At 43.6% G+C, this 25,273-nt stretch overlaps 1 protein-coding gene across 1 annotated transcript in view; it reads left to right on the forward strand.

Annotated features, from left to right (window-relative positions):
- Positions 1-5,054: 5,054 nt before the first annotated feature.
- hlcs (holocarboxylase synthetase (biotin-(proprionyl-CoA-carboxylase (ATP-hydrolysing)) ligase)) overlaps positions 5,055-25,273 on the forward strand; it is a 50,485-nt gene continuing 30,266 nt past the window's right edge. The window contains 7 exon segments of the mRNA XM_080867258.1: positions 5,055-5,394; positions 5,396-5,665; positions 8,337-8,477; positions 11,171-11,333; positions 13,536-14,515; positions 15,390-15,569; positions 23,750-24,030. Coding sequence (XP_080723384.1) covers positions 5,299-5,394; positions 5,396-5,665; positions 8,337-8,477; positions 11,171-11,333; positions 13,536-14,515; positions 15,390-15,569; positions 23,750-24,030 — 2,111 coding nt within the window. The 5' untranslated portion in view covers positions 5,055-5,298.

Here is a 25,273-nt window from a genome sequence, read left to right on the forward strand (position 1 = left end):
TATATTGGCACTTATACTTGTTCTTTTGTATGTATATTTATAGCTATATCTCTATAAGTATATATCATATAGTGCTTGATGTTTGTTGTATATTTGCTGCTATGACAGCACTATACTTCTATCTTTGAACAGATACGTAAAAGAAAATGGAAACTGGAAAAACGTCATGACGCATGCTCAATCATCCAGGTAAGTAAATCTCCAAAAGTTGATTCTGTTCATCTGGGCGTAGCGTTTTGTGGGAAAAATGTTTCATCACTCATTCAGGTGACGTCTTCAGTCTCAGCTGACTGCAGGTTTCAATCTTATAAACAGTACATTTGCATAATGACTGAAACCAGCCCACTGAAGGAACAATGGGCTGGGAGGTCAGTTCCTTAATCTTAATTATGCAAATTCTCCATCAGTAATGGGGGACATCTAAAAGCTGATGTGTACCGTAAACCTGACACAGCAGCCAGGGAGGCAGAAGAACATCAAGAAGGCCCTGAGTAAATGTGGTTATCCCAGCTGGACTTTTGTCAAAGCTGGGAAGGCTCCTAAAGAAAGCTCCAGCAGATCCAGGAGAGAAGGACAACCGCTGCCCACCTGTAGTGATCCCGTACGTGTCAGGAGTATCGGAGCAGCTGAGACGCATTTTTTCTAAACACCGGGTCTCTGTGGCTTTTAAACCCCAAAACACGCTGCGCCAAAAACTGGTCCACCCCAAGGATCGGGTCCCCCGACACAAACAGAGTAACATAGTGTACGCTGTTAAGTGCAGGAGGACTGGCAGGATTTATACATCGGGGAAACCAAACAACCTCTGGCTAAGAGGACGCCACAACACAGAAGAGCCACCTCGTCAGGCCAGGACTCTGCAGTCTATTTACACCTACAGGCCAGTGGACACTCTTTCAATGATGAGGATGTAACATCCTGGACAGGGAGGAACGCTGGTTTGAGGGCGGAGTCAAGGAGGCCATTTACGTGAAAAGGGAAAGACCATCTCTGAATGGAGGAGGGGCCTAAGGGTACATCTGTCACCATCTTACATGCTGTGATTGCAGCCATTCAACTCTCTGTGAATGGGACTCATGGACTTTGATCAGTGGTTGTTGAGCATGGTCATGAGACTTTACATATTGATGATTATAAACTGACCTCCCAGCCCATTGTTCCTTCAGTGGGCTGGTTTCAGTCATTATGCAAATGTCCTGTTTATAAGATTGAAACCTGCAGTCAGCTGAGACTGAAGACGTCACCTGATGATGATGAAACATTTCTCCCACAAAACGCTACGTCCAGATGAACAGAATCAACTTTTGGAGAAACTGGAAAAAGACACAAAACAGGATAATAAAGGATTTGTGTTTTTTCATTATTCACATGATTTCCTCCAGAAGTATTTATTCACTTTGTTTTAAAAACTCAGTGACAGCAGTCATGCACACAGCATATTTCTTTTACTATGTTTTACTACTTTTGCATCGATATGACACCGATCGTGAGTTTCAGAGTCCCCTTGTAACCATGGTTATTCTGTGATGGGTACATTAGAGAGGAGAGCATCTGTCCTGCAGCCTGATCAGCTAGATCATTTAATGTTTACGTCACAGGTCTGTTTTGTTCCTTATTGTCTGCTACAGTACGATCTCACCTGCGACTCACCTGAGCCTTCTTCGTTTCCTTTTTAGAAACACTTCTTCATGGTTGAACTGTTTTGGCTAACTAATCAATACCACGTTAACTTTGGTCTCCTGGTTGGAAAACAAGCACATCATTTTAGAATGACTAAAGACAATACTCCAATAACTGACTGATTTTAATTGTAGGGATATCTCACTGGAACATGTGTGTATAGTTTGATAATAAATCGGTGCATTGATCATTTATTACTTTGACATCAATTCATTGTTGGCCTTTTTTCACACTGGTGTGATGAAAAGTAGTTTGAATGTAAACACATGTTAAACATCTGGTTAAAAACACAAACCTACAACCTGCCCTGTGTGAAAACATTACCTGCGGTGTATCACATCTTTAGAAAGCCGAATAGCCACACCCAGGCGTGATTATTACCACACCTGTGCTCAATCAAAAAATCACTTACATAACAGCTGCCTGACAAAGTGCAATAGACCAAAAGATCCTCTGAAGTCAAACTTCCTGCTGTGATCCAAGAAAATTCAGGAACAAATGAGAAACAAAGTACCTGAGCCCTCTCAGTCTAGGAAAGGTTATAAAGCCATTTCTAAAGCTGTGGGACTCCAGCAACCCACAGTGGGAGCCATTATCCAGAAAGGTGGATGAACCAGCAGTGAACCTTTCCAGGAGCTGCCGGCCGACCAAACTTAACCCAAGAGTGCATCCACGAGGTCACAAAAGACCCCAGGACAACATCCAAAGACCTGCAGGCCTCACTTGCTTCCCTTAAGGTCAGTTTTCATGACTCCACCATAAGACAAAAAGAGCCTGGGCAAAAATGGCCAGCATGGCAGAGGTCCAAGATGAACACCAGTGCTGAGGAAAGGAACATAAAGGCTTTCAGTTTTCCTAGAAAACATCTTGATGATCCCCAGGGCGTTTGGGAAAATATTCTGTGGACTGGTCAGACAAAAGGTGAACTTTTTGCAAGGTGTGTGTCCCGTTACATCTGGTTTTCAGGAAAGGAACATCATACCAGCAGGAGAATATGGTGTTGGTAGTGTGACGGTCTGGGGCTGTTCTGCTTTATGTCTGGGCATCTGTTCAAGACCTCACAGTGAAGCGCACTTCTGCAGCAGGACAATGATCCAAAACACACCAGTGAGTCCAACTGTGAGTGGATGAAGGTTTTGGAGTGCCTTAGTTACAGTCCTGACCTGAATCCAATTGAGATGCTGTGGCATGAAAAGACGGTTCTGCTCAAAAATCCTCCAATTCTGCAAAAATGAGACAAAGTTTCTCATCAGCGCTGTCAAAGACTCATTGCCAGTTATCATAAATGCTTGATTGCCGTTGTTGCTGTTGAGGGTGGGCCAACCAGTTATTATGTTTAGGGGGCATCACTTTTTCACAAAGGACCATGTAGGTTTGGATTATTTACCCCTCAAACAAAAACACCTTCATTTAGAAACAGCATTTTGTTTACTTGTGTTGTCTTTGTCTAATATTTACATTTGTTTGATGATCTGAAACACTGAAGTGTGATAAACACACAAAGAATGAGGAAATCAGGAAGGAGGGGCACACTTTCACACCAATGAACTCACAATGTGTAAACAAATAAAGTTAATAACTTTATTTTAATAAATACTATTGTTCATATGTGAATATAAAATCTGTGACACTGTAACCAAAGCATTTTAACATGAACTTGGATTTATGAATGACAAACGGCTTTGATTTGTTGGTTGTTAATGTCTTTCTTCATCAAAGGTTCAATAAATACTTTATATTCTAACTTTCTTCATATAACTACAATCTTTTAACTTCAGCTTCCTTCCTTCTCTCACTCTTCTGTGTAGAGATCACAAGTTTAATTAAGTATTCAGACATCACCAGCTTTTGCAGTGCGAGTGGAAATGGGAGAATCTGACACAGACGAGTTTTATTGGAAACAGCAGGCACAAACTGCTGCTGCACATCACAGCCCTGTGGACAGTCATTCAGCTCCACCGACACAAGTCTGCATCAAAAATGGTGATTGAACCATCATATGTTGTGTTCACCATATTGACGCAGACCGCGCGCACACTGATCATCGGTCGGCTTCATCACGTCCTCCTTGCAGCAGCTGATGGACCACGACAGCTTCAGCAGAGCCGCTGGTAGCTTGTTAGTAGTGATGGGATTTCCGGCTCTTTTTAGAGATCCGGCTCTTTCGGTTCGGCTCACTAAAAAGAGCCGGCTCTTTCGGCTCCGAACCGGCTCTTCAGGTTGTTTTGTTGCTTTAATTAATTTATTATTAACAATAATATAAAATTATGCACAAAAGGAATTACTAACGTAAAAACAAGTGGTTTTATTTATATATGTTTATATATAAATATATGCGGTGGCCCCTAGAGACAAAACACGTACAAACTCCAAAACACATTTCTAGCATGAACTGAACTTCCAAAGCAGAGCTACTAGATCACTTAAATTACACAATTGAAAGCATGTGTGTATTGTTTGTGTATTTATACATAGGCACTCATATATATATTCAAATAATTTAAAAAAAAGTTCATTTACCTGTTATTACCACACACCAAATCCGGTCGTTGGTACTTGCTGGCTTGTGTAGCCACAAGATAACAAAGGCTCAACACTGCGCCCAGCATCCTGGAGCACTTCTGTTGTCTTTTGTACGTGTTTTGAGTTTTTATGTGCTTCTGAGTTTTTATATGCTTCTGAGTTTTTACGTGCTTCGGAGTTTGTACGTGTTTTTACGTGTTTTGGAGTTTGTACGTGTTTTGGAGTTTGTACATGCTTCAGAGTTCGTACGTGATTTGAAGTTTGTATGTGCTTTGTCTCTAGGGGCCACCGTAAATATACTTTTATTTATTCACTCCACATAAAATGTAATAAATAAATCATATAATACAAAAATCAACTATTCACATTTCAAGTTTTAACTATTTAAATTTTCAGCTTTTTCCTTTCACAAATTTAAAGTGAAAAGAACACAAAACACTGCAAACCACAACACAATTAAATATAAATTATAATATGAAAACTAAAAGAACATGCATATTCTCTGTCATATGGACCTGCATAAATAAACTTTCTCAATCCTTTATCATCTGCAACCGAAAATAGTTGTGGATGATTACTATACCTTTCTAATGTTGTTGTCCCTGCCTCTCTTTCTCTCTCTCTGGCTCTGTTCCTGTGCTACTGAGTGTAACTACCGCCCCTCCCCCCTCTGCCCAGCGTAAAGCACAAGGCTCGCGTGCAGAGTGAAGCGGAAAAAAAGTGCGAGAGAGAGAGAGAGAGAGAGAGGGTGAGAGAAAGAAAAAAAAAACAAACCCACGTGACGGCTCGCGATAAGGAGCCGGCTCGCGTCGTTCACGTCAAAGAGCCGGCTCTAAGAGCCATTTCGTTCGCGAACGACCCATCACTACTTGTTAGCACGATGAAGCATGACATGGACAGGACAGTCGTTTGCGTAAACGCTGGCAGGAGGGTATGAAGAACATGAACACTCACTGTGAATGACTGACTTTATTAAAGGACTGCAAACAAACGCGACACCGAGACGTTCAAACTGGATGTAAACAATGCTCCATTAGATGACCTGGATTAGGGCAGTCATCCCTCGAAGAAGAAACCGAAATGGTTTTCGCATAGATGGCGGTAATGCGCCCCGCCGCTTGTCGCTACCTACCACTAAAACCAAAGAAGAAGAGCTGTAGCGTCCTCTTGTTAGCTTCTCGGCTGTGGACGCAGTAATGCTTCCGAGTTGGTTTCAGTTGAGGAGCCACCATGGGCGCTCGGTGCGCAGCCTAACATGCTCATAACGCTCTGCTACGTCTACATGTGGGTGCGCTTTCATAGGTGCTACTCTGCGCTGATCCGGAGCGGTCTGAACAGCAGCAGCTTCAGCTTCAGCCTGTGCTCGCGCCGCGCCGCGCGCGCGCGTTCAGGCTCGCTTCAGCTCGAGGACAACGTGTTTCTTCAGCGGGGAGATAAGGCCGTGTATGTAAGCGAGCCTCAGGTTGGTCACCGGACACACGCTTACGTCATACCGTGGAGAGCGAGTACTTCCTGAACGCGTTACAATCTTACTAATCAGTTTGACAGCTGTGTGTGTGCTCGTGTGCGGTGGGCTCACGCGCAGGTCCCCACGGAGCCTGAGCTGAACAGCACGCTGAGCACCTTTCTGAAGCTGTACCGCAGCTAAATGGATGGAAAGCTGCGAGTTAGGCTGGCGTTCACTCGGTGATACAGTGTGTGTGTGTGTGTGTGTGTGCGTGCGTGCGTGCGCGCGCGCAGCAACAACACAAAACTCATTGTGCCACTGTTGTCTCACTGTAGTGTCACTGTAATTTCAAAGGTGTCTCATTAGTGTCTCACTGTAATGTCACTGTAGTTCCATTGTTGTCTCACTAGTGTCTCACTGGTGTCCCACTGTAGTGTCCCACTGTAGTGTCCCACTGTGGTGTCCCACTGTGGTGTCCCACTGGTGTCCCACTGTAGTTCTCACTGGTGTCCCACTGTAGTGTCTCACTGGTGTCTGTGAGCTGTGCTCTATACAATGTGCTTATGCTGCTCTGAGTCTATGGCCAGACCCTGGTGTAGTGCTACATCCTACTTTTTCATTGGCTTGGTTGCTAGGATTTGAACTTCCAGGGTAGTGCCAGAATGACAGACTTTACAGGCAGTTATGCAGCTGTGTGACTGGGTAACAGCAGCATCTGTCAGAATAAAGGCAAACACATTACAGAAAACTACAAACAAGTTCAAGAACACTGAAATCGAGACACATTTTCAAATACATATGGCATACAGTCACAGGCACTTTAATAGGTACAGCTGTTAAAGAGCCTGTGCTCCAGTCACACAAATCTCCAATCCGCCAGTCACATGGCAGCATGCAGATGTGGTGTACCGCTGCCTGAAGTTCAAAGCAATGTTTACTGGGTGCTACCCACAGTCACCTTTCTGTCAGCTCACACTGAGAGTGCAGGGCACTGCTGACTGAGACCAGGTGGCCAGTACATCAGACACACCAGCTGTCAGCTGGAAAAGTGCAGTAAGCGAATCATTCACGGGAGTTGGCTTGGCTATATTCCAGTTTATTCTGACAGCAAGACTGGTTCAGTAGTTTTTTTTTGTTTGTGGGCGGTAACATTTGTAGACTGAGACGTAGCTCATTTGGTGTTTGCTGTTTTCCTTAAGCCTGCATTCTGGCTTTAGATAAAAAAGCTAACAATCTAATTATAAATCAGAAACTAATTATTTTGAACACTTGTGTCACTCCGGTCTCAGCTCTTCAAATCATCATGACCTAAAATTTAATGTTAGAAGTGTTCAACATGCATAAACAACATTAAACTAATTCACTCCGTATCATTTGCAGTTTGAATGTTTGTCTTTTTGTGAATGTGTGCTGGAATATGAGACTTTGTAGGAGTGCTGCATTTTTCCTCATATTTAGCCAGTACTCGTATATTTTTTTACATCTGTCTCAAATTACAGGATCTATCTGATGGAGAAATCACTCATCTTTGGAAAAGAGAGTTTATTACAGAGAAATGGCTCTTTCCAAAATAAAAGCTCTGCTATCCGCTTCTTCTGGGCTATATTCTCAGCAGCATATTAAACATATCAGGTCTCCATAAGGAGAATCCTGTGCTAACAGCTGTCTAAATGACTCGGGTAAAGTTTGTAGCATGCGTGCTTGTTGTTTTTGTCTGCTTCCACTTGTCTTTGCACTAGGATGATGTCGGAGTAAATGTGCAGTCATATTCGTTGTGTTCCCACTAGTGCTGTCAGCGTAAATCTGAAATGACGTTAACGCCATAACGCGGCGAATCTCAGTTAACGAGCTACCGCGGATCGCCCTGTGCGTGGGGCTGGACGGCGCTTTGCAGTTATTTATTTGTAAAAAATGTTTGGAATCATGTATGATTTCCGTTCCACTTCTCACGTGTGCACCACTTTGTGTTGGTCTTTCACGTGGAATTCCAATAAAACTGATTCATGTTTGTGGCTGTAATGTGACAAAATGTGGGAAAGTTCAAGGGGGCCCAATACTTTTGTAAGTCACTGTGTATTAGTAAAGGTCAGTCTGCCATGTCAGCTTTGTTGATGAACCCACTAATAGTACCCTCTGGGCCCTTTCATGAGTTCCCACTCTCCAGGCCACTGGTTCCATTATCAGACAGATCCCTGGATCATTAGGTAGGATGTTGCACAGACTTTGCTGCATAGTGCATTGCTGGTGTGATCCACAGTCGAGCACCTCAGGTCTGGCCTGCGAGCCTGAGTAATGTAGCAGAATAAGTAAATGGAGCATGGTGAAATGCTGAGCAGTGTTAGGATCAGAATGCACCCTTGTATGAAAACAGAACGAGGTGATTGTAACTACCACTCGTGTCTTGCACAAGCATGGGAAGAGTGAATACAGAGGATCAGGTCAGCTGTTACAGTATGAGGGACTCGTCTTTGCATCGGAGCTTTAACAGCTGGTCATGCTGAAGCCACTCCCACAACGAAATAACATCTTAGCCCAACACTTTCATATCGGTCACATTGTACACCACGCTGATACCATACTTGATAATGGGACACCGAGAAAACATGCGACTATTGTTACTAACTACTTTATGTGTAACACTTTGTAGTGTTTGAACTTGTCGTCTGTTCTGTCTGTACTTTTCCAGGTATGTGAGGACCTCAGCCAGTGGACTGTTCTCCTGCGGTCCTCTACCGTTTGCGCTCCACGAATAGACAATATTTTTTTCATCATAGAAGCTACAGAACATAAAGTGGGCTCTCCTTCTCATCGGCCGTCTAAAAAGAAAGTAAGCAATGTGCTTTCTTAACTTCTGTTCTCATTATGAAGCAACAAGCTTGTATGTATATAAATATAAATGAAACACTGACTGGGTGACTGGCTCCAGCACAGCTCAGGACAGATGTCTAAGAAGAGCACAGTCCTGGGAACAGCAAAGATACTGCACAGGAACCTCGAGCTCCCAGCCTCTGGTAGAGGACCCGAGCATGAGGGTTAAAGACAAATGTCAAAATTTTAAAATAATGAAATTAATAAAATTTGGATTTTGTTTGGTAAGCTCAGGAAAAAAAGGTGGAGGTATCTGCTCATTTATTCAGTAGTTTCTCTTGATCGCAGCTTTTCTGCAGTGTAAAACAAAACTATTCATCAAAGTAGTCATCCTCTGCCCCTGACTGATTGGACGCTGTAATAATGAAACTAATAACAGGAGAGTTGCTCCAGGAAAAGAAGCCCAATAGTGCCCTCTACTGGAGACGTTCATCAGTTACTACACCTTTTAACTTTTCAACAAAAGTTAAAAGGTCCCATGTCATGCTAATTTACAGGCAAGATTCAAACAACAACAAAAATGCCACATTTCTTTCAAAGAAACTCATAATTTAAACGCCATGTTTGTCCTCACCATTGCTCACCAAGAGAGTAACCGTAACGTTTAGTGTCCAAATAAATAAACCTACAGTGGGTTGCAAAAGTATTGGGCCCCCTTGAACTTTCCCACATTTTGTCACATTACAGCCACAAACATGAATCAATTTTATTGGAATTCCACGTGAAAGACCAACACAAAGTGGTGCACACGTGAACAGCGTTTGTGAACAGCAGTTTTCAGATCTTGCCACAGATTCTCGATTGGATTTAGACAAGGCCGTCTACCTAAAGCGTTCAGGATCATAAATGCAGCCAAGAGGCCCATGGTGACTCTGGACGAGCTGCAGAGATCTACAGCTCAGGTGGGGGAATCTGTCCACAGGACAACTATTAGTCGTGCACTGCACAAAGTTGGCCTTTATGGAAGAGTGGCAAGAAGAAAGCCATTGTTAACAGAAAACCAGAAGAAGTCCCGTTTGCAGTTTGCCACAAGCCATGTGGGGGACACAGCAAACATGTGGAAGAAGCTGCTCTGGTCAGATGAGACCAAAATGCAAAACGCTATGTGTGGAGGAAAACTAACACTGCACATCACTCTGAACACACCATCCCCACTGTCAGATATGGTGGTGGCAGCATCATGCTCTGGGGGGGCTTCTCTTCAGCAGGGACAGGGAAGCTGGTCAGAGTTGATGGGAAGATGGATGGAGCCAAATACAGGGCAATCTTGGAAGAAAACCTGTTGGAGTCTGCAAAAGACTTGAGACTGGGGCGGAGGTTCAGCTTCCAGCAGGATAACGACCCTAAACATAAAGCCAGGGCAACAATGGGATGGTTTAAAACAAAACATATCCATGTGTTAGACTGGCCCAGTCAAAGTCCAGATCTAAATCCAATCCAGAATCTGTGGCAAGATCTGAAAACTGCTGTTCACAAACGCTGTCCATCTAATCTGACTGAGCTGGAGCTGTTTCAAAGAAGAATGGGCAAAGATTTCAGTCTGTAGATGTGCAAAGCTGGTAGAGACAGACCCTAAAAGACTGGCAGCTGGAACTGCAGCTGGTTCTACAAAGTATTGACTCAGGGGCTGAATAATTACACACACCCCACTTTGCAGTTATTTATTTGTAAAAATGTTTGGAATCATGAATGATGTTCGTTCCACTTCTCACGTGTGCACCACTTTGTGTTGGTCTTTCACGTGGAATTACAATAACATTGATTCATGTTTGTGGCTGTAATGTGACAAAATGTGGGAAAGTTCAAGGGGCCGAATACTTTTGCAACCACTGTACTTCACTTTGTCACATTCAGAAAGTTCCCTTAATCGTAGCTGAGGGCTTAAGCTTATGTGAATGCTGATTTTTGTCAGTGACGTGGTTCTAAAGTGATAATAATTTTCTTTTAAATGGCTTTGGCTGGTTGTCACTTTTGTCCTAATGAGCTGATGCTTGTTCCAACAGAAAGAAAAACGGCTGAATGTACAGTTGGCTGTGCTTTAATACAGAACTATGAAGAGAAGGGAGCATCGGCCATACGTAACGTTAGCCACATTAGCTACCCACCATGCTAATGGGACAATCCCATTGTTGTAATGTTGCCGTCACAAATCAGAGTACTTCACCAGGTCTTTGTACTTAAGTGTGTTTTCTAACACAAGCGTCTGTAGCTAGCATGCAGCTGGCAGGTGCTGACGTGACATCAGTGTAAATGAGGCCGTTGTTTCCTTGTTGGAGCCTTTGTGCCTCTTTAAAACACTACACTGAATGAACCGGCACAAAAGACAGAATGTGGATAATAATGGTTTTGGTGGTTATGATGGTTTTCATATTTAGTATTTTAGCAATGTTAAATGTAGCACACAGAAAAATATGCATTTAAGAAATATGGGATAAGGTACATGTTCTTCTGGTTTGTGCTGATGGAGCCATTGATGCTGTTCGGATGATGCTGTGGTTGTTATTAGGTTAGCTTTTATGAAGTGAGGTGAAAATAGACACGTGACCATCATTACAGGCTTATAGTTTCTGTACTAATCCCTCCTTACACCAGGTGATGATGTAGTAGGCGGGGCATGCTGAACTCTAACACGTGTCACTGTGTGTTGTGCAGGTGCTGAAGTTGTCCGACTGCTGTCTCCCTGTGGCGTGTTGCCCTGGCCAGCCGTTCAGGGCAGTCGCTCAAGCCAGCGTGGAGAGCTACAGCCAGCTCGGGATAGCTTTCATAGAAGATCGCCTCCAGCTGGACAATGGACTTACGCCCTCAAAGATAGTCCGTATGTGGTCTTCAAGTAGTTTTTCTACGATGTTTTTGTTACATGGTATCACACCTCACAGTTCCTTACTCATGTCTCGTTTGCATCGAGTATTATGTTGATCAGCGTGATTAATAAAGCCCAAAGAAAACAGCAATTTCCTGTGCCAACACCTTCATCTTGTCACCGTAGAGAAAGCGATGAGGATCGTACTGAAATTCTGTTGGTCGGGTTTTGCTCCACCCCTCTACCAAACGCCCTAATATACTTCCCCGAGGTTGTGTTCATGTAGTACTGCAGTGATGACGTTCAGAAGGAGAATAAACTTTCTTATTGTTAGTTTACGTTTCCAAGATAAAAAGGTAGAAGCGTGTTCTCACCCTGTAGTGTCTGAAGTAGCTCTTTAAACTCAGCCTTGCATCCAGCAGCAGCAGGAAAGTGCTTTCACTCACAAAACCTCATATACAACGTTGAGCTTACAGGTATAGAGCCGCACAGTTTAAACTTAAACTGTCTCATGACCCATTGAAGAGTTACAGACATTTTTTGACTGTTTTCAGGAGCTCAGGTTTAAATAATGTCACAAACATATTTTCTGTCGTCTGTGAGGAAGTTGTGACCTGTACCTGCCCAACATGTGGAACTCTACAGCCACCGAGCTTCTTACCCCATCATGATATGAGCTGTAGCTTCAGAGGTAGAGCAGGTCATATACTAATTGGAAGGTTGCTGGTTCGATCCCTGGTTGTCAAACATGCCTGCATGCCAAATATCCTTCGGATAGTTGCCAGGTTGCTCTCTGATGCTTCTATCGAAGAATGAATGTGTGTGATTGTTACATAGAAAGATAAGATAATTCTTTGTCATTGCACAGTCATCCATAGTACGATAGTGAAATGAAATCGGAAAATTGTCCCACGTCGGCACTACGAACAACACAAAACGACACAACACAGAAACTTATGTAATAAAAATAAGAAGAATAAGCGTATGTGTATTGCACATTGTTATTAATGCTTGTGTGTGTGTGTGTGTGTGTGTGTGTGTATTTATTTATTCATTTATTTATTCAGTGCTTCTTTTCCCTGCTGTATTTGTGTATAGGGTTAAGCTTTTATACCAGGGATGTCCAACTCCAGGCCTCGAGGGCCGGTGTCCTGCAGGTTTTAGATCTCACCCTGGGTCATTTTCATTTCATTTCATTTCATTTCATTTTTATTTATTTCACACTTGGTACTACAATCAAACAAAACAACCACATCTTCTGTCAACAAAACACAACAACCATGTGTGAAAAGGAGCAGGAAGAAGAAAATATTCTTATTAAACCCTGCCCCCTATCTACCATCGAACTTATATCACCGGTGGGCACCAAAAATCAGGAACAAACTAATATTGACATTTCTCTCCGGTCGAATCCCAAACCAACATCACATTCATTCGCATTCTTCATACTGAGTTATCGTTTTAAACATATAACACTTTTTAAAACATTGTAAATTTATACAATTCTTTAAATCATAATGAAGTGAATTCCACAGTCTTATACCCCTAACCGTTGTGCTCATTAATCTTTGTGTAGTCCTGGCTAACTGATGTTTAAAATAAAATTTCCTTCTATTCTCTTCTCCCCTTGAACACATCAAAAATACTCTTTGTAACTTAAAAGGTAAAATATTATTTTTAGCCTTAAACATAATTAATAATGTCCGTAATTTCACTAAATCTCCTAATTTTAATAATTTTGATTCTATAAATAATTTATTTGTATGTTCTCTATATTTAACATTATGAATTATTCGTATAACTTTCTTCTGTAATAGGTTTAAAGGTTTTATGGTATTCTCATATGTATATATCACACCTGAACCACATGATTAGTTCATTACCAGGCCTCTGGAGAACTTGAAGCCATTTAAATCAGCTGTGTTGGATCAAGGACACATCTAAAACCTGCAGGACACTGGCCCTCGAGGCCTGGACTTCCCCACCCCTGCTTTATACCTCTGTGGTGTAGCACAGCTGAATGAAAGGTTTCAGCAGCTCTGAGCTGTTTGTTCTCCGAAGCTGCTGGATACCAGAACTGTACCAAAGAGCTTACATTGTTACTGTTTTACTGTTCAGTAGTTTAGTGGTTGACAGAAACAGTTGTTTGAAGTTTGAATACAAAGATAGATCAGTAGATGGTTCTGATGTTTTTGTGGTGTGGTTGTATTTCCACAGCTGTCCTCCTGCAAGAATCCACTCTGAGTGCACTGCTGGACCAGCAGTGTCCACAGAGCCCACGGGCACAGTCGTCACTGCTTCCCTGTAGCACTGGAGAGCCCATAGCTCGCCACCATCATCTGCAGTGCCGTAAAGGCAGCTTCCTTCTCATCCCAGAGGTAAAGAGGAGGTTAGAGGACCGGCGAGGGTCAGAGCCACTCCGCAGCTCCCAGGATTTGGAATCTCTCGGTGACTTGGAGGAACACTCCCTGGGGAATCATCACCACATGGAGGGCCACGGACACCACCTGCATCTGTCCAGCTGCCATGAATGTCTGGAACTGGAGAACAGTACTATACTCTCTGTCAAATATGCCTCCGCTGAGAATATTCCAGACCTACCGGATGATAACTCTGTTGGAAACGAGTGTCTCGATGAACTTGAAAATGATTCCCGAGGGTTTTTTGGTCAAAGCGGTGGCAAACTCCCAAATGTTCTCGTCTACACGGGGGGCTGTCAGGAACGTTTTCAGACAGTTCGCCAGCTTTTATCAGAATGTATAAACACGGAAAGTAACATCATCTATCCGCTCCAGCCAGAGCAGGCACTGAATGATCCCTGGCTGGAAAACACAAGACTCCTGGTACTGGCAGAAGAGGAAACCCTAAGTCCCCAGCTTCAGACCCGCTTTCTCACCTACCTGAGCCAGGGGGGCAAAGTCCTCGGGCTAGCCTCTTCTCTGTGCCCTGCAGGACTCTACCTGGAAGTCAGGCAGAGCCAGTGCATGCAGGTCAACAAGCTGAATTTCACCAAGGAAGACAGCACAGAGCTGAATCTGAGTATATTGGCGAGTGGGAAAGTCTACATCAGGGATCCTCGGGGGGGAGGAGAAGTTGAACTGTGGGGGGAGCTGAAAGGGGATGTCCCCCATAAGAAGGATATGGTTATTGTACGACTGACCCACGGAGGGGACAGTGGAGAAGCTGTCCTTTGTCAGGTAAACCCATGTAAAGCATGCTATTCATTGTCCTCGGGGACAATGAATAGCATGCTTTTATTGAGGCCTGCAGTAGTGCTAACACATGTGGGACAGTGAACCTGCATGCTGTTGTATTTCTGTAGTGTCAGATCAAAGCAACAGTTGCCTCACACATAAAGCCCATGTGATGTTAGAGAGAAAAGCCCAACATTCAGGCGATCCCACGTCCAAGGACTTGGCGGCAGTTGGAAAATCTCTTAACGGGAAGAAAGAGGTTCAGATGTATGAGGTCTCAGTGACTGACATGAGTGTGAGTGGCTCAGTGGGTACTCCCCACCACAGGAGTGCAGCAGCCTGGATTCAACTCTGATGTTTGCTCTTTCTCTTGATTTTCCATCTTCAGTGCTGCACTGTCCAATAGAGGCAAAAATGCCTTCAGGTGAAGGATAATTGCATCATGGGATGTTTCCAGCAGTCTGAGCCTATAGCAGCAGATCTAAGAGAAGATCAGCTGATCTAGCAGTCTCCCTATAGCACACGATTCCTTTATTAATGGTGTAGCTAGCAGTAAATTAACTGCCACAGCAGCCTGAAACTTCTATAATCCAGGAACTGTTCTGTCCTCGTTTTGCAGTCGGGTCTAGAAATATTATCATAATTATTATTATCATTATTTATGCATTCTGAATGAATCCGGGTGCTGACAGTGGGTATGTGGTACTGCTAACTGTTGGGCTAGTAAATGAAGCCCGGTGTCATATGATGTCTAGATTACAAGCAGATTTATTAGGTGCAAATATTTGCAGTATAAAATAAATAATACTCATTTTTGCTGCCATATCAATGTTTCCTGCATCTTCTGATGTTTTTACTTAAACATGTATATCTGCAGGTCCACTTTGAAACTGCTCCCAACTCTCAGAATTTGCCATTGGATGCTTTTGATGAACTGAAGGTCAACAATGCCTCGCGGTATGAAGTCTTGACAGAAATCCTCACCTCTCTAGGCCTCAAATGTGAACCAAGTCAGACTCCAAGTCCAAGTGCGGTACACCTGCTCGCTACCTCTCAGGTAAGATACTCAGCGTTCTTGTGTTCAAGACTAAGAACAGCTTCATGTCCTATTGGCTCATCTCTCCATGTGAAATAGGTTCAGTGAGTGCCTCCCACCTGAAGTACAGTAGCTTTGCTTCATTAAATGTGCTATATTTTAAATATGAAGTACTATAGTTACTGTAAGTTACAGGGTTAGGATAAAGTTACTCTCTTCTTTTTCTGGCATTTTGAGACCTCATAACTTGTTGAGTAAAGGAGCTAGCCCAGATAATTTTGGGGACTGAGCCTTTGTTGAAAACTGCAACAGAATCAAGTTACATCACGTTTTCTATCACTTTGATTAAATTGTATTAATGCTCATTCTAATTAATCATAGTTTTTTAATAACATGGTAAAGGTGTTCTTTGTTACGTCCGTAGCGCAACATAAAGCTCAAACACGGGTGTCCCCGCCCCGGCCCCCAAAGCCACAAACCCAGTAGCCAATTCAAAGTTAAGGTGAGCTTTATTGCTCCACCAGCTTAAACTCCGGGGTGAACCATGGCCAGAATAACCAACAAAACGAGCTGTTCCAAAGAAGTGCTACCTAAACCCTGTGTGAAAACTGAACCAAACCCTAACTCTAAAAGTTAATAAACCAGACACATGCACGTTCAGTTAACGGTGTATCTGAGGCACCCACGTTGATGTAGTTCCTGCATTATACTAGTGTAGATCCAGGATCAACACTGCAACTGACCTACCACACTGCAAAACTATGACATCATAACAATGTGGGGAAAAAAGGCAAATAAGATGCCTTTGTTTAATCTGAACTCGTGTTAGGGAGCAATAGTAGAAGGTAACTCTTATCTGGTAGACTTCTGTGGAGGGACGGTGCTGCCAGCAGGGCGGGATTGCCAGAACATTTTAAATCTACCAAGATTGTCCATTACATGTTTGACACAGCGTTTATTCCGTTTGGCAATATTACAGCAGCAACAAGCTAACACGGATCATCTATGATCACATTTAGATGTTGAGAATGAAGATACCCATCTAACTTCATGAATAGTTGTTTTCCTGGCCTTGTAGAAGAGGGCTAGGTCACACAATGACACACTGTTCACAACCCAAGGATAGAAACAGAGTTTGAAAGCACCGAAGGCTCCAAACTTGTTTGTGCTGAATAATTAGAAAATGTCTTTGACGCAGAAGGAACCTCGTCTAACAGATGAAGCTGATTGGTGCTGTCGTCTGCTGCAGCTTCTTTCAACCACTCACCATCCAACATGGTGACATGACCTTTGAAAGTTCACCTAAGATGCTCCTTTTAAGGTTTGAATATGGAATTGTGGGCACATGTAGGGTGCACAGCTGAACTCTGCGTCTATTGTTAAGTGCAATCAGGTCCTTAAATGGTGACAGCTGTGTCCACATCCTTGAGATGGTGTTGGATTCCACCTGTGCTTGTCTCTAATTCTAGGCCATACGTGTCAAATTGTTCAGTGCTGCCCAAAGTAAGGAGCTTCAAGTATCCTGTGGTTCTGGAGTCTTCGTAGGAAGATGGAGCGTGCCATGGATTGGTGCAGACTCTGCAGTAATGGCACATTTGCCAGACTGTAAATGGACTGGTTCTTGTATATCACATTTCTACTCTTTATATAGAAATGTGTCTCAGTGTTTAGCCTGTATCCAATGGCTTAATCCCTCAGAGTGCGGGTGAGATGTCGGTAAGTCAGCTGACTGTAACTGAATCATTGACAGCACTGTTACAAGGGTGTAACTTGGTTTACTGCAGTAATCTGAACTGTCCATCAAAGTGACCAATCACATTAGGAGCCTGCTCCCTTTAGGCTCCGCCCTCCAAACTCTCAAAAACCAGTTAGATCCAGTGCAGGATTCAGGTTGGAGAGCGCAGCGTTACCACAGAGTGCTAATCTGCTACAGCCCTGATAAAGCAATCAGTGTTGTGTGAATGATGGCTAACTCACAGCTGCTGAGATATTTACTCAAAAGTAATTTCATTTTTTATATAAATATAATACGTTAGTTCATTTAATTTGATTGGTGTCTTGGCTCATAGTGAGGAGGACACCTTGGCTCCTCATCCAGGCCAAAAAAAAGGTGACACATCTGAATTACAGATCCTCAGTTCACAGTTAACCTGCAGGTTTCCTCTGCTCTTTATTGACTTCGGTGAACTTTCCCATTGTTCTGAGTGCTGTCAGACACTGTCACTGTGTGCTGTACAGACATCCTGGAAAAACTGGAAATATTCATGCACTGTTTGTGTGTGTGTGTGTGTGTGTGTGTGTGTGTGTGTGTGTGTGTGTGTGTGTGTGTGTGTGTGTGTGTGTGTGAGAGAACAATTTGGCACTGGGAGTTTTTATTTATTTTTAACCCCTAGGGGGCGTTGAAGGCCCACATTGCTCAGTAGCAGGAGCCCTTCTTCACAGCAGCTCTATGACTGAGTGTCACATTTTAAAAGAAATTGGCTGTAGCCAATACAGACGCTGCAGGGAGGCAGAGCAGGTCACCTACCGATCGGAAGGTCGGTGGTTCGATCCCTGGCTCCTCCAGTCTACATGTCAAGTATCCTTGGGCAAGATGCTAACCCCGAGTTGCTCTCCTATGCATCGGTCTGTGAATGTGTGTGAGTGTCGTCAGAAAGCACTCGGATTACAGAAAGTGCTTGTGAGAATGGGTGTGATTGGGTGAATGTGGCATGTTGTATAGCTTTGAGAACTCCGGGAGAGTAGAAAAAGTGCTCTATAAGAATCAGTCCATGTATTTGGTGTGCAGTACACCATTCATTTTGTCTTAAATGGGCAAAGTCATCTTCCCTCTCTTACCCATATCTCATACATTATCAACTACTCACATTAAACCACTGGTATGATAAAAATAAAGGTAATTTATTTCATTGTTTCTTTATTTAAAAATGCTGCCAAGCTAACATTCATACTATTGGTTTGCATCACATCGATGCTGTGGTCACTGCAGTAGCACTACCTTTGATTAAAAGCTGCTCCTGCAGCCACTTTGAGCGTGGTGATGAGCTGGGTTTGAACACTCAAGTTTGTTTATATATATATATTTTATTTATTTATTTATTAGGGGTCCAACGATACTTTGGTGTCACGGTTTGATATTTTTTCGATACAAAAAAATGTTCATGCCTTTTTAATTTATAAATATATATTTTACCTCAAAAGTACAGTTTTTAAATTTAATGTTGCTGAAACAACAAAGTAATAAATATATATATATATATATATATATATATATATATATATATATATATATATATATATATATATATATATATCTCAGGGCTCGCAAAATTTCAAAATCCCTGGTAGCCCTTCGGGCAGGGACTCTTCAGTTTACTGCAGACTGAGCAATAATGCATTTCTTGCATTTCTCATGGGTTCTAATGGGGCCTTTCTTAAAATGACTGGTCCCAGTAACAAAGGCGCTTGTCGACTCAGAAATCGAGGGAAAACCAACAACACACCCGGCAGAACATTATGTTATTTACACGGTTGCACATAAGTGGTCTGCATGTGCGCATTCGCTGTCAAAATAAAAGACGCGCACCAGATAAGAAGTTGCAACGTGCGTTTGCGTCCATATAAAAGGCTGTTTTTGTCCTAGAGTGGGATTTTCACGGCACATTCTGCACCACATCTCTGTGCGTTCATCATTTGTTTGAAGCCAGCTCACCTCCTGCAACTACTTTTCCGAGAATACATGCTTCTTTTGTGGTTCGGACTCCTGACATTTCTTTGGCGGTGGAGGAACATCACAGTAATTGCTTAAAGGAGCTTCTTCGACATCTTTAAGAGTTCTAAACAAATGTCTGTCCTCCTCCTGAAAATCTTATGTACGCAAACACGCGTTGCAACTTCATATCTTGTGCGTGTTTTTTATTTTGACAGTGAATGCGCACCTGCGGACCACTTATGTGCAGCCCTGGTTATTTAGCTCGTCATATTGCAGCCACAGAAATTATTTTGTCCATGAAACCATAAAGCTGCACTTTCTTTTTACCTTATAGTCTGATTTGTCATAACTTCTCCGTTTTGTGGTGAGCTTTTCTTTGGCTGTCACTTCTTCACCCTGACCTGTCTTATTTGGCTCAGCAGAACTAAAATATAAATCCTGCTGCTTTTACACAGGCACTCACATAAGCTCAGCGATTCTCTGCGATCAACCTCTCACATGTTTAAGCTGCGGGAGATTTCACTTGTCATGTTTGCATAGTAAGCTAACGATTAATAAGACGATGTCAGAGGAATTGGTGCACAAATTATCATCACTCACAGATCAGTGCTGTCGCTCTCTATACACAGTTCGCACGATTGCAAAGTGAAAGCAAAAAACAAGCGCAAATTCAAACGCGATTTCAATATGTCACATATTGACAGTGGCTCACCGATGCCAATGACATAATTACCCAGCTACATTTCCGAAAGAATGCAAAAGCATTGACATATATTTTTCCTTCCTACGATAGCCCGACGGGCAGGGCAGAGATAGATTTCAGTAGCCCGACTGGAAAAATCGCTAGCCCCGGGATGTCGGGCTAGCGATTTTGCGAGCCCTGTATCTGATTGAGGAATCACTCATCTTTGGAAAAGAGAGTTTATTACAGAGAAATGGCTCTTTCCAAAATAAAAGCTCTACTATACGCTTCTTCTGGGCTATATTCTCAGCAGCATATTAAACATATCAGGTCCCCATAAGGAGAATCCTGTGCTAACGGCTGTCTAAATGACTCGGGTAAAGTTTGTAGCATGGTGCTGGTTGTTTTTGTCTTTGCACTAGGATGATGTCGGCGTAAATGTGCAGTCATATTCGTTGTGTTCCCACTAGTGCTTTCAGGTTAATCTGAAATGACGTTAACGCCACAACACGGCGAATCTCTGTTAACGAGCTACCCCTGATCGCCCCGTGCGTGGGGCTGGACGGCCAACACGTTAACGAGCTAACTGCGCTAACACACTAGTTCCCACCCATGTAATTGAGCATTGCGTGGCACATCCAACATACTCTTTTACCTTAGTCCATGACTAGTCCATGACTTCTCTCAACCACCCAGGTTAGGAGGGAACTGAGGAGGATTAATGGCAAGAAGGCAGCGGGCCCAGATGGCATCAGCTCGAGGGTCGTCAGGTCCTGCGCGGACCAACTGTGTGGGGTGATGGAGCACCTCTTCAACCTGAGCCTGAGGTTGGGAAGAGTCCCACAGCTCTGGAAAACCTCCTGTGTTGTACCAGTGCCAAAGACTTCACGCCCCAAGGACCTCAACAGCTACAGGCCGGTGGCTCTGACATCCCACCTGATGAAGACCCTGGAGCGGTTGGTCCTGGCTCAGCTTCGGCGCCTAACAAGCTCATCACTGGACCCACTTCAGTTTGCCTACCAGCCTGGCATTGGAGCGGATGATGCCGTCATTCACCTCCTACATCGTTCCCTCGCTCACCTGGAGACCGCTGGAAGCACTGTGAGAATCATGTTCTTTGATTTCTCCAGTGCCTTCAACACTATTCTTCCCTCGGTTCTAAAGGACAAGCTGGTGAACTCTGGAGTGGACCATCACCTCACTACCTGGATCCTGGACTACCTCACCGACCGACCACAGTATGTGAGGACTCAGGGCTGTGTGTCGGACAGGGTCGTCTGCAGTACGGGGGCCCCACAGGGAACGGTTCTGGCTCCGTTCCTCTTCACCATCTACACTGCAGACTTCTCCCACAATTCCACCCAGTGCTTCCTGCAGAAGTTCTCTGATGACTCTGCAATAGTCGGCCTCATCACTGATGGGGACGACAAGGAGTACAGAGGACTGACTCAAGACTTTGTGGACTGGTGCCAGCTGAACTACCTCCAGATCAACGCCAGTAAAACCAAGGAACTGGTGGTAGACTTCCGCAGGCACAAGCATTCTCCACTGCAACCACTGAACATCCAGGGTATGGACATTGAGGCTGTGGACAGCTACAGGTACCTTGGTGTTCATCTGAACAACAGACTGGACTGGACTCATAACTCAGACGCCCTCTACAGGAAAGGGCAGAGCAGGCTGTACCTGCTGCGGAGACTCAGGTCGTTTGGGGTGGAGGGCCCACTCCTGAAGACCTTCTATGACTCTGTGGTGGCTTCTGCTATCTTTTATGGTGTGGTCTGCTGGGGCGGCAGCATCTCTGCTGGGGACAGGAAGAGACTGAACAGGGTGATCCGAAGGGCCAGCTCTGTTCTAGGATGCCCTCTGGACCCAGTGGAGGTGGTGAGTGACAGGAGAACGGCGGCTAAGCTGTCATCCCTGTTGGACAACATCTCCCACCCCATGCAGCAGACTGTGACAGCACTGAGCAGCTCCTTCAGTGGGAGACTGCGGCACCCACGGTGTGGGACGGAGAGATTTCGCAGGTCTTTCCTCCCCACTGCTGTCAGACTCCACAACAAAGACTTTAACTGAACAAACACACACATCCACACATATGCAATAACACTAAGTGCAATAATCTTTTCTGGCATCGTTGTATTTTTACTCAGTTGTATATAGCATTCGTATTCTATTTTTATCTTATTGTATATTTATTCTATTTTATTCTACTGTATATAGTATATTATTTTATTCTATTCTGTACAGTTGTGTACTGTATTTATTCTTATTGTATTCTAATTTTTGCGTCATAACTTTTGCACTGTCCACTTCCTGCTGTGACAAAACAAATTTCCCACGTGTGGGACTAATAAAGGTTATCTTATCTTATCTTATCTTATGACGCGCTTACCTTCAGGGTCATACGTCACATGAAGACCAAAATAATTCCAAACGCCAGATCTGAATGAGGGTGGGGGAGGTTCAATTTGCCATGTTGCAAGGAGAGCTTAGCTTCTGTCTCGCTAGCTTGCCCTGCGCTCAGTGAATCTGCGTTCGACTACTCTGCCTAGGCTGCACTGTCGAGCGCAGATCCACTGAGCGCTCAACACAGACAGCATCGTCAGAAGGAAAGTTGATAAAATAAATTAAAAATGTTGTATTGTTCGATACATATGCGTACCGAACCAAAAGCACTGTATCGAACGGTTCAATATCGATACGAGTATCGTTGCACCCCTAATAAATTAGGCCAGAGCAAATAAATATCGTCTTAAACTTTAGTTAAATCCAGTTTCTGTATTGGTAACAGAGTCCATTCATCCTTAGTCTTGTATAAAGCTGTTCTGTTCATTTTATTGGTTTTTACCGTTGGTATTAAAATCCTGTAGCCTGTCTGCCAGAATATTCATGTCTGTGTACACTGAAATTTTTATACAAAATAATTAGAATCTTTGTAAAAAAATAATATTTCTGAAAACATCAGTAAAGAATAAATGAATACGTGTTTTATAGCCAACCAGTTAAGACATTTATGCCTTGTTATATTTGTCCTGAAGCATTCATGTGGCTCTGTTCTGTACCATCTGCAGTTTCTGACCTGATCACACTCCTGGATGATATCAAGACGAGATTATATTTATTTATGAAGCACAGCAAATATCACCTCAAGGCACTTTATATTGTAGATTAAAAACCCTGCAGTAAAGAGAAAAGCCCAACCATCAGACCGAACCCCTGTGAGCAGGCACTTGGCAACAGTGGGAAGGAAAAACTCCCTTTTAACAGGAAGGAACCTCCAGCAGAACTAGTCTCAGCCATCATTCTCCGGCTCTGCAGGTGGTGGTTGAAGCTTTCCTTGCAGGCAGCGCAGGGGAAGACGACCTTAGTGATAGATGTAGCGATACTGAATGAGTGCAACGTCAGGACGAAGGGAAGAAAAGCGGGCTGAGAGAAGACCTCGAGAAGATGTGGAGGGTGAAGGTAACAGTGGTCCCCGTGGTAACAGTGACTTGAAACTAGGCGAGCGGCGGTGTCTCGTTCACTAGTGGCATATAGCTTGATGTCATCCATGTAGAGGGAGGTGGTTGCTGATCTCACTGAGGGGGTTGGGCCTGCGCAGGACAGCAGTGTGGACAGAGCATGTCCTTAGTAGAGCTGCACTTGATGGTGACTTGTGCCCTTAAACACACTTCTCAACTTAAAACGGACCGGAATTATTAAGATATACCACTGTGGTTGTGCATAAGTCCTAAAGCAATTTAAACTACTGACAGTCTGTAAAATAAAACCAAACTGATGTCCTCTCTTCTGTATTCAACACAGGAGGCCAAGGCCAGATTCCTGAAATGGCTCCAGGCGCATGCAGAACACAACGGTGTCCTTACGTTGTCCAAGGCCTCCCTCGTCATGATGTCTGGTTCAGACCTTCAGGATGCTCTTTTGCTGCCTGAAGGCTCTGTGGCCCTGGTCACTAATTCTGCAGAGTCGCAGAGCTGGGCCCACTTTAGTATGGAGACCTACAGCAAGAACCTGAAGACCAAGCTGCTGGGTCACACTGTGCTGTTTGCCGAAATTGTCACTTCTACCATGGATCTATTAGAGGGGTAACGCGTGTTTCTAAGAATCTGTTTAATGTTTGAAATGTGGACTTGGGCCAGCAGGAGTTTATTCTAACAATGAAATATCCAAGTAGCTCTGAGATGAGACTACGGCAGTATGGGCTGTAGCTTTACAGCCGGGGTGTCGAACTCCAGGCCTCGAGGGCCGGTGTCCTGCAGGTTTTAGATCTCACCCTGGGTCAGCACACTAGAATCAAATTATTAGTTCATTACCAGGCCTCTGGAGAACTTGAGGAGGTCATTTAGGCATTTAAATCAGGTGTGTTGGATCAAGGACACGTCTAAAACCTGCAGGACACCGGCCCTCGAGGCCTGGAGTTCGAGACCCCTGCTTTACACCATATCATTCACTGCATTTGGCTTGAAATGGGCGAAATAACATAATCTTATTTAGAATGCTCGAGACCTAAAAGTACAAACTATGGAGTTGCATTATGTGTAAAGTCTTCTCCGGCACATCCTAGAGATGCCTCTTGATGGAGGTAATGTCCAGCCAGTCCATGTGTTATAATGCGTCATGCTCCCTGACCTGTCCTTTCACAGGATGAGCCTGATATAATATATGCCTACAGTATGGGTCAGTATTTACACGTTGTAGCCCATAACACTGCCATACAGGTCAGCTGTCCAAGATCTTGTTCTTTACCCTGTTATGTCCATCAGTGTGGAACAGGCTAAATCTAGACTCATCACACCACATGAGTTGTTGCCACGGCCCCAGGGTCCAGTCTTTATGCGTCCCAGCAAACTGAAATTTGTTTCCAATAAGTCTTACTGATAGTTTTTGTGCGGCAGTACAACAGTTGGGTGTTTGTCCCTTGAGTTCTCGGCACATAGCTTTGAGTCCTGTGTCCAGGTGTTTCCAGGTATTATTGCATTGGACATTTCTTAACTCGTATTTAGTAGAGTCGGTTTCTTTCTTTGCTTGATGCAGGCCAGTAATTTGACCCATCTGAAACAGCTCGACATTTTTCCACTAACAGGTTTTCCATGAAAACATGTTGGGTTGTTTAAGGAATGAGAAGTTGCTCATTTCCTGATTTTGGATGAATCCAAACAAAACATACTACAATAATTAGTAGTTCTTATTAATTTCCTTGGTCCAGATGGTGACTTGTTTTGGGGCTGGGCAGTGTTGGGCATGATAATGTAAATGAAGTGCTAGTTGGAGCACCTTCATTCATTAAATGTTAATAAATAGGCAAATGAAGCAGAAAAAGATTATCAC

The sequence above is a fragment of the Rhamphochromis sp. 'chilingali' genome (assembly GCF_963969265.1).
Source record: "Rhamphochromis sp. 'chilingali' genome assembly, chromosome: 19".
NCBI classification, from domain to species: domain Eukaryota; kingdom Metazoa; phylum Chordata; class Actinopteri; order Cichliformes; family Cichlidae; genus Rhamphochromis; species Rhamphochromis sp. 'chilingali'.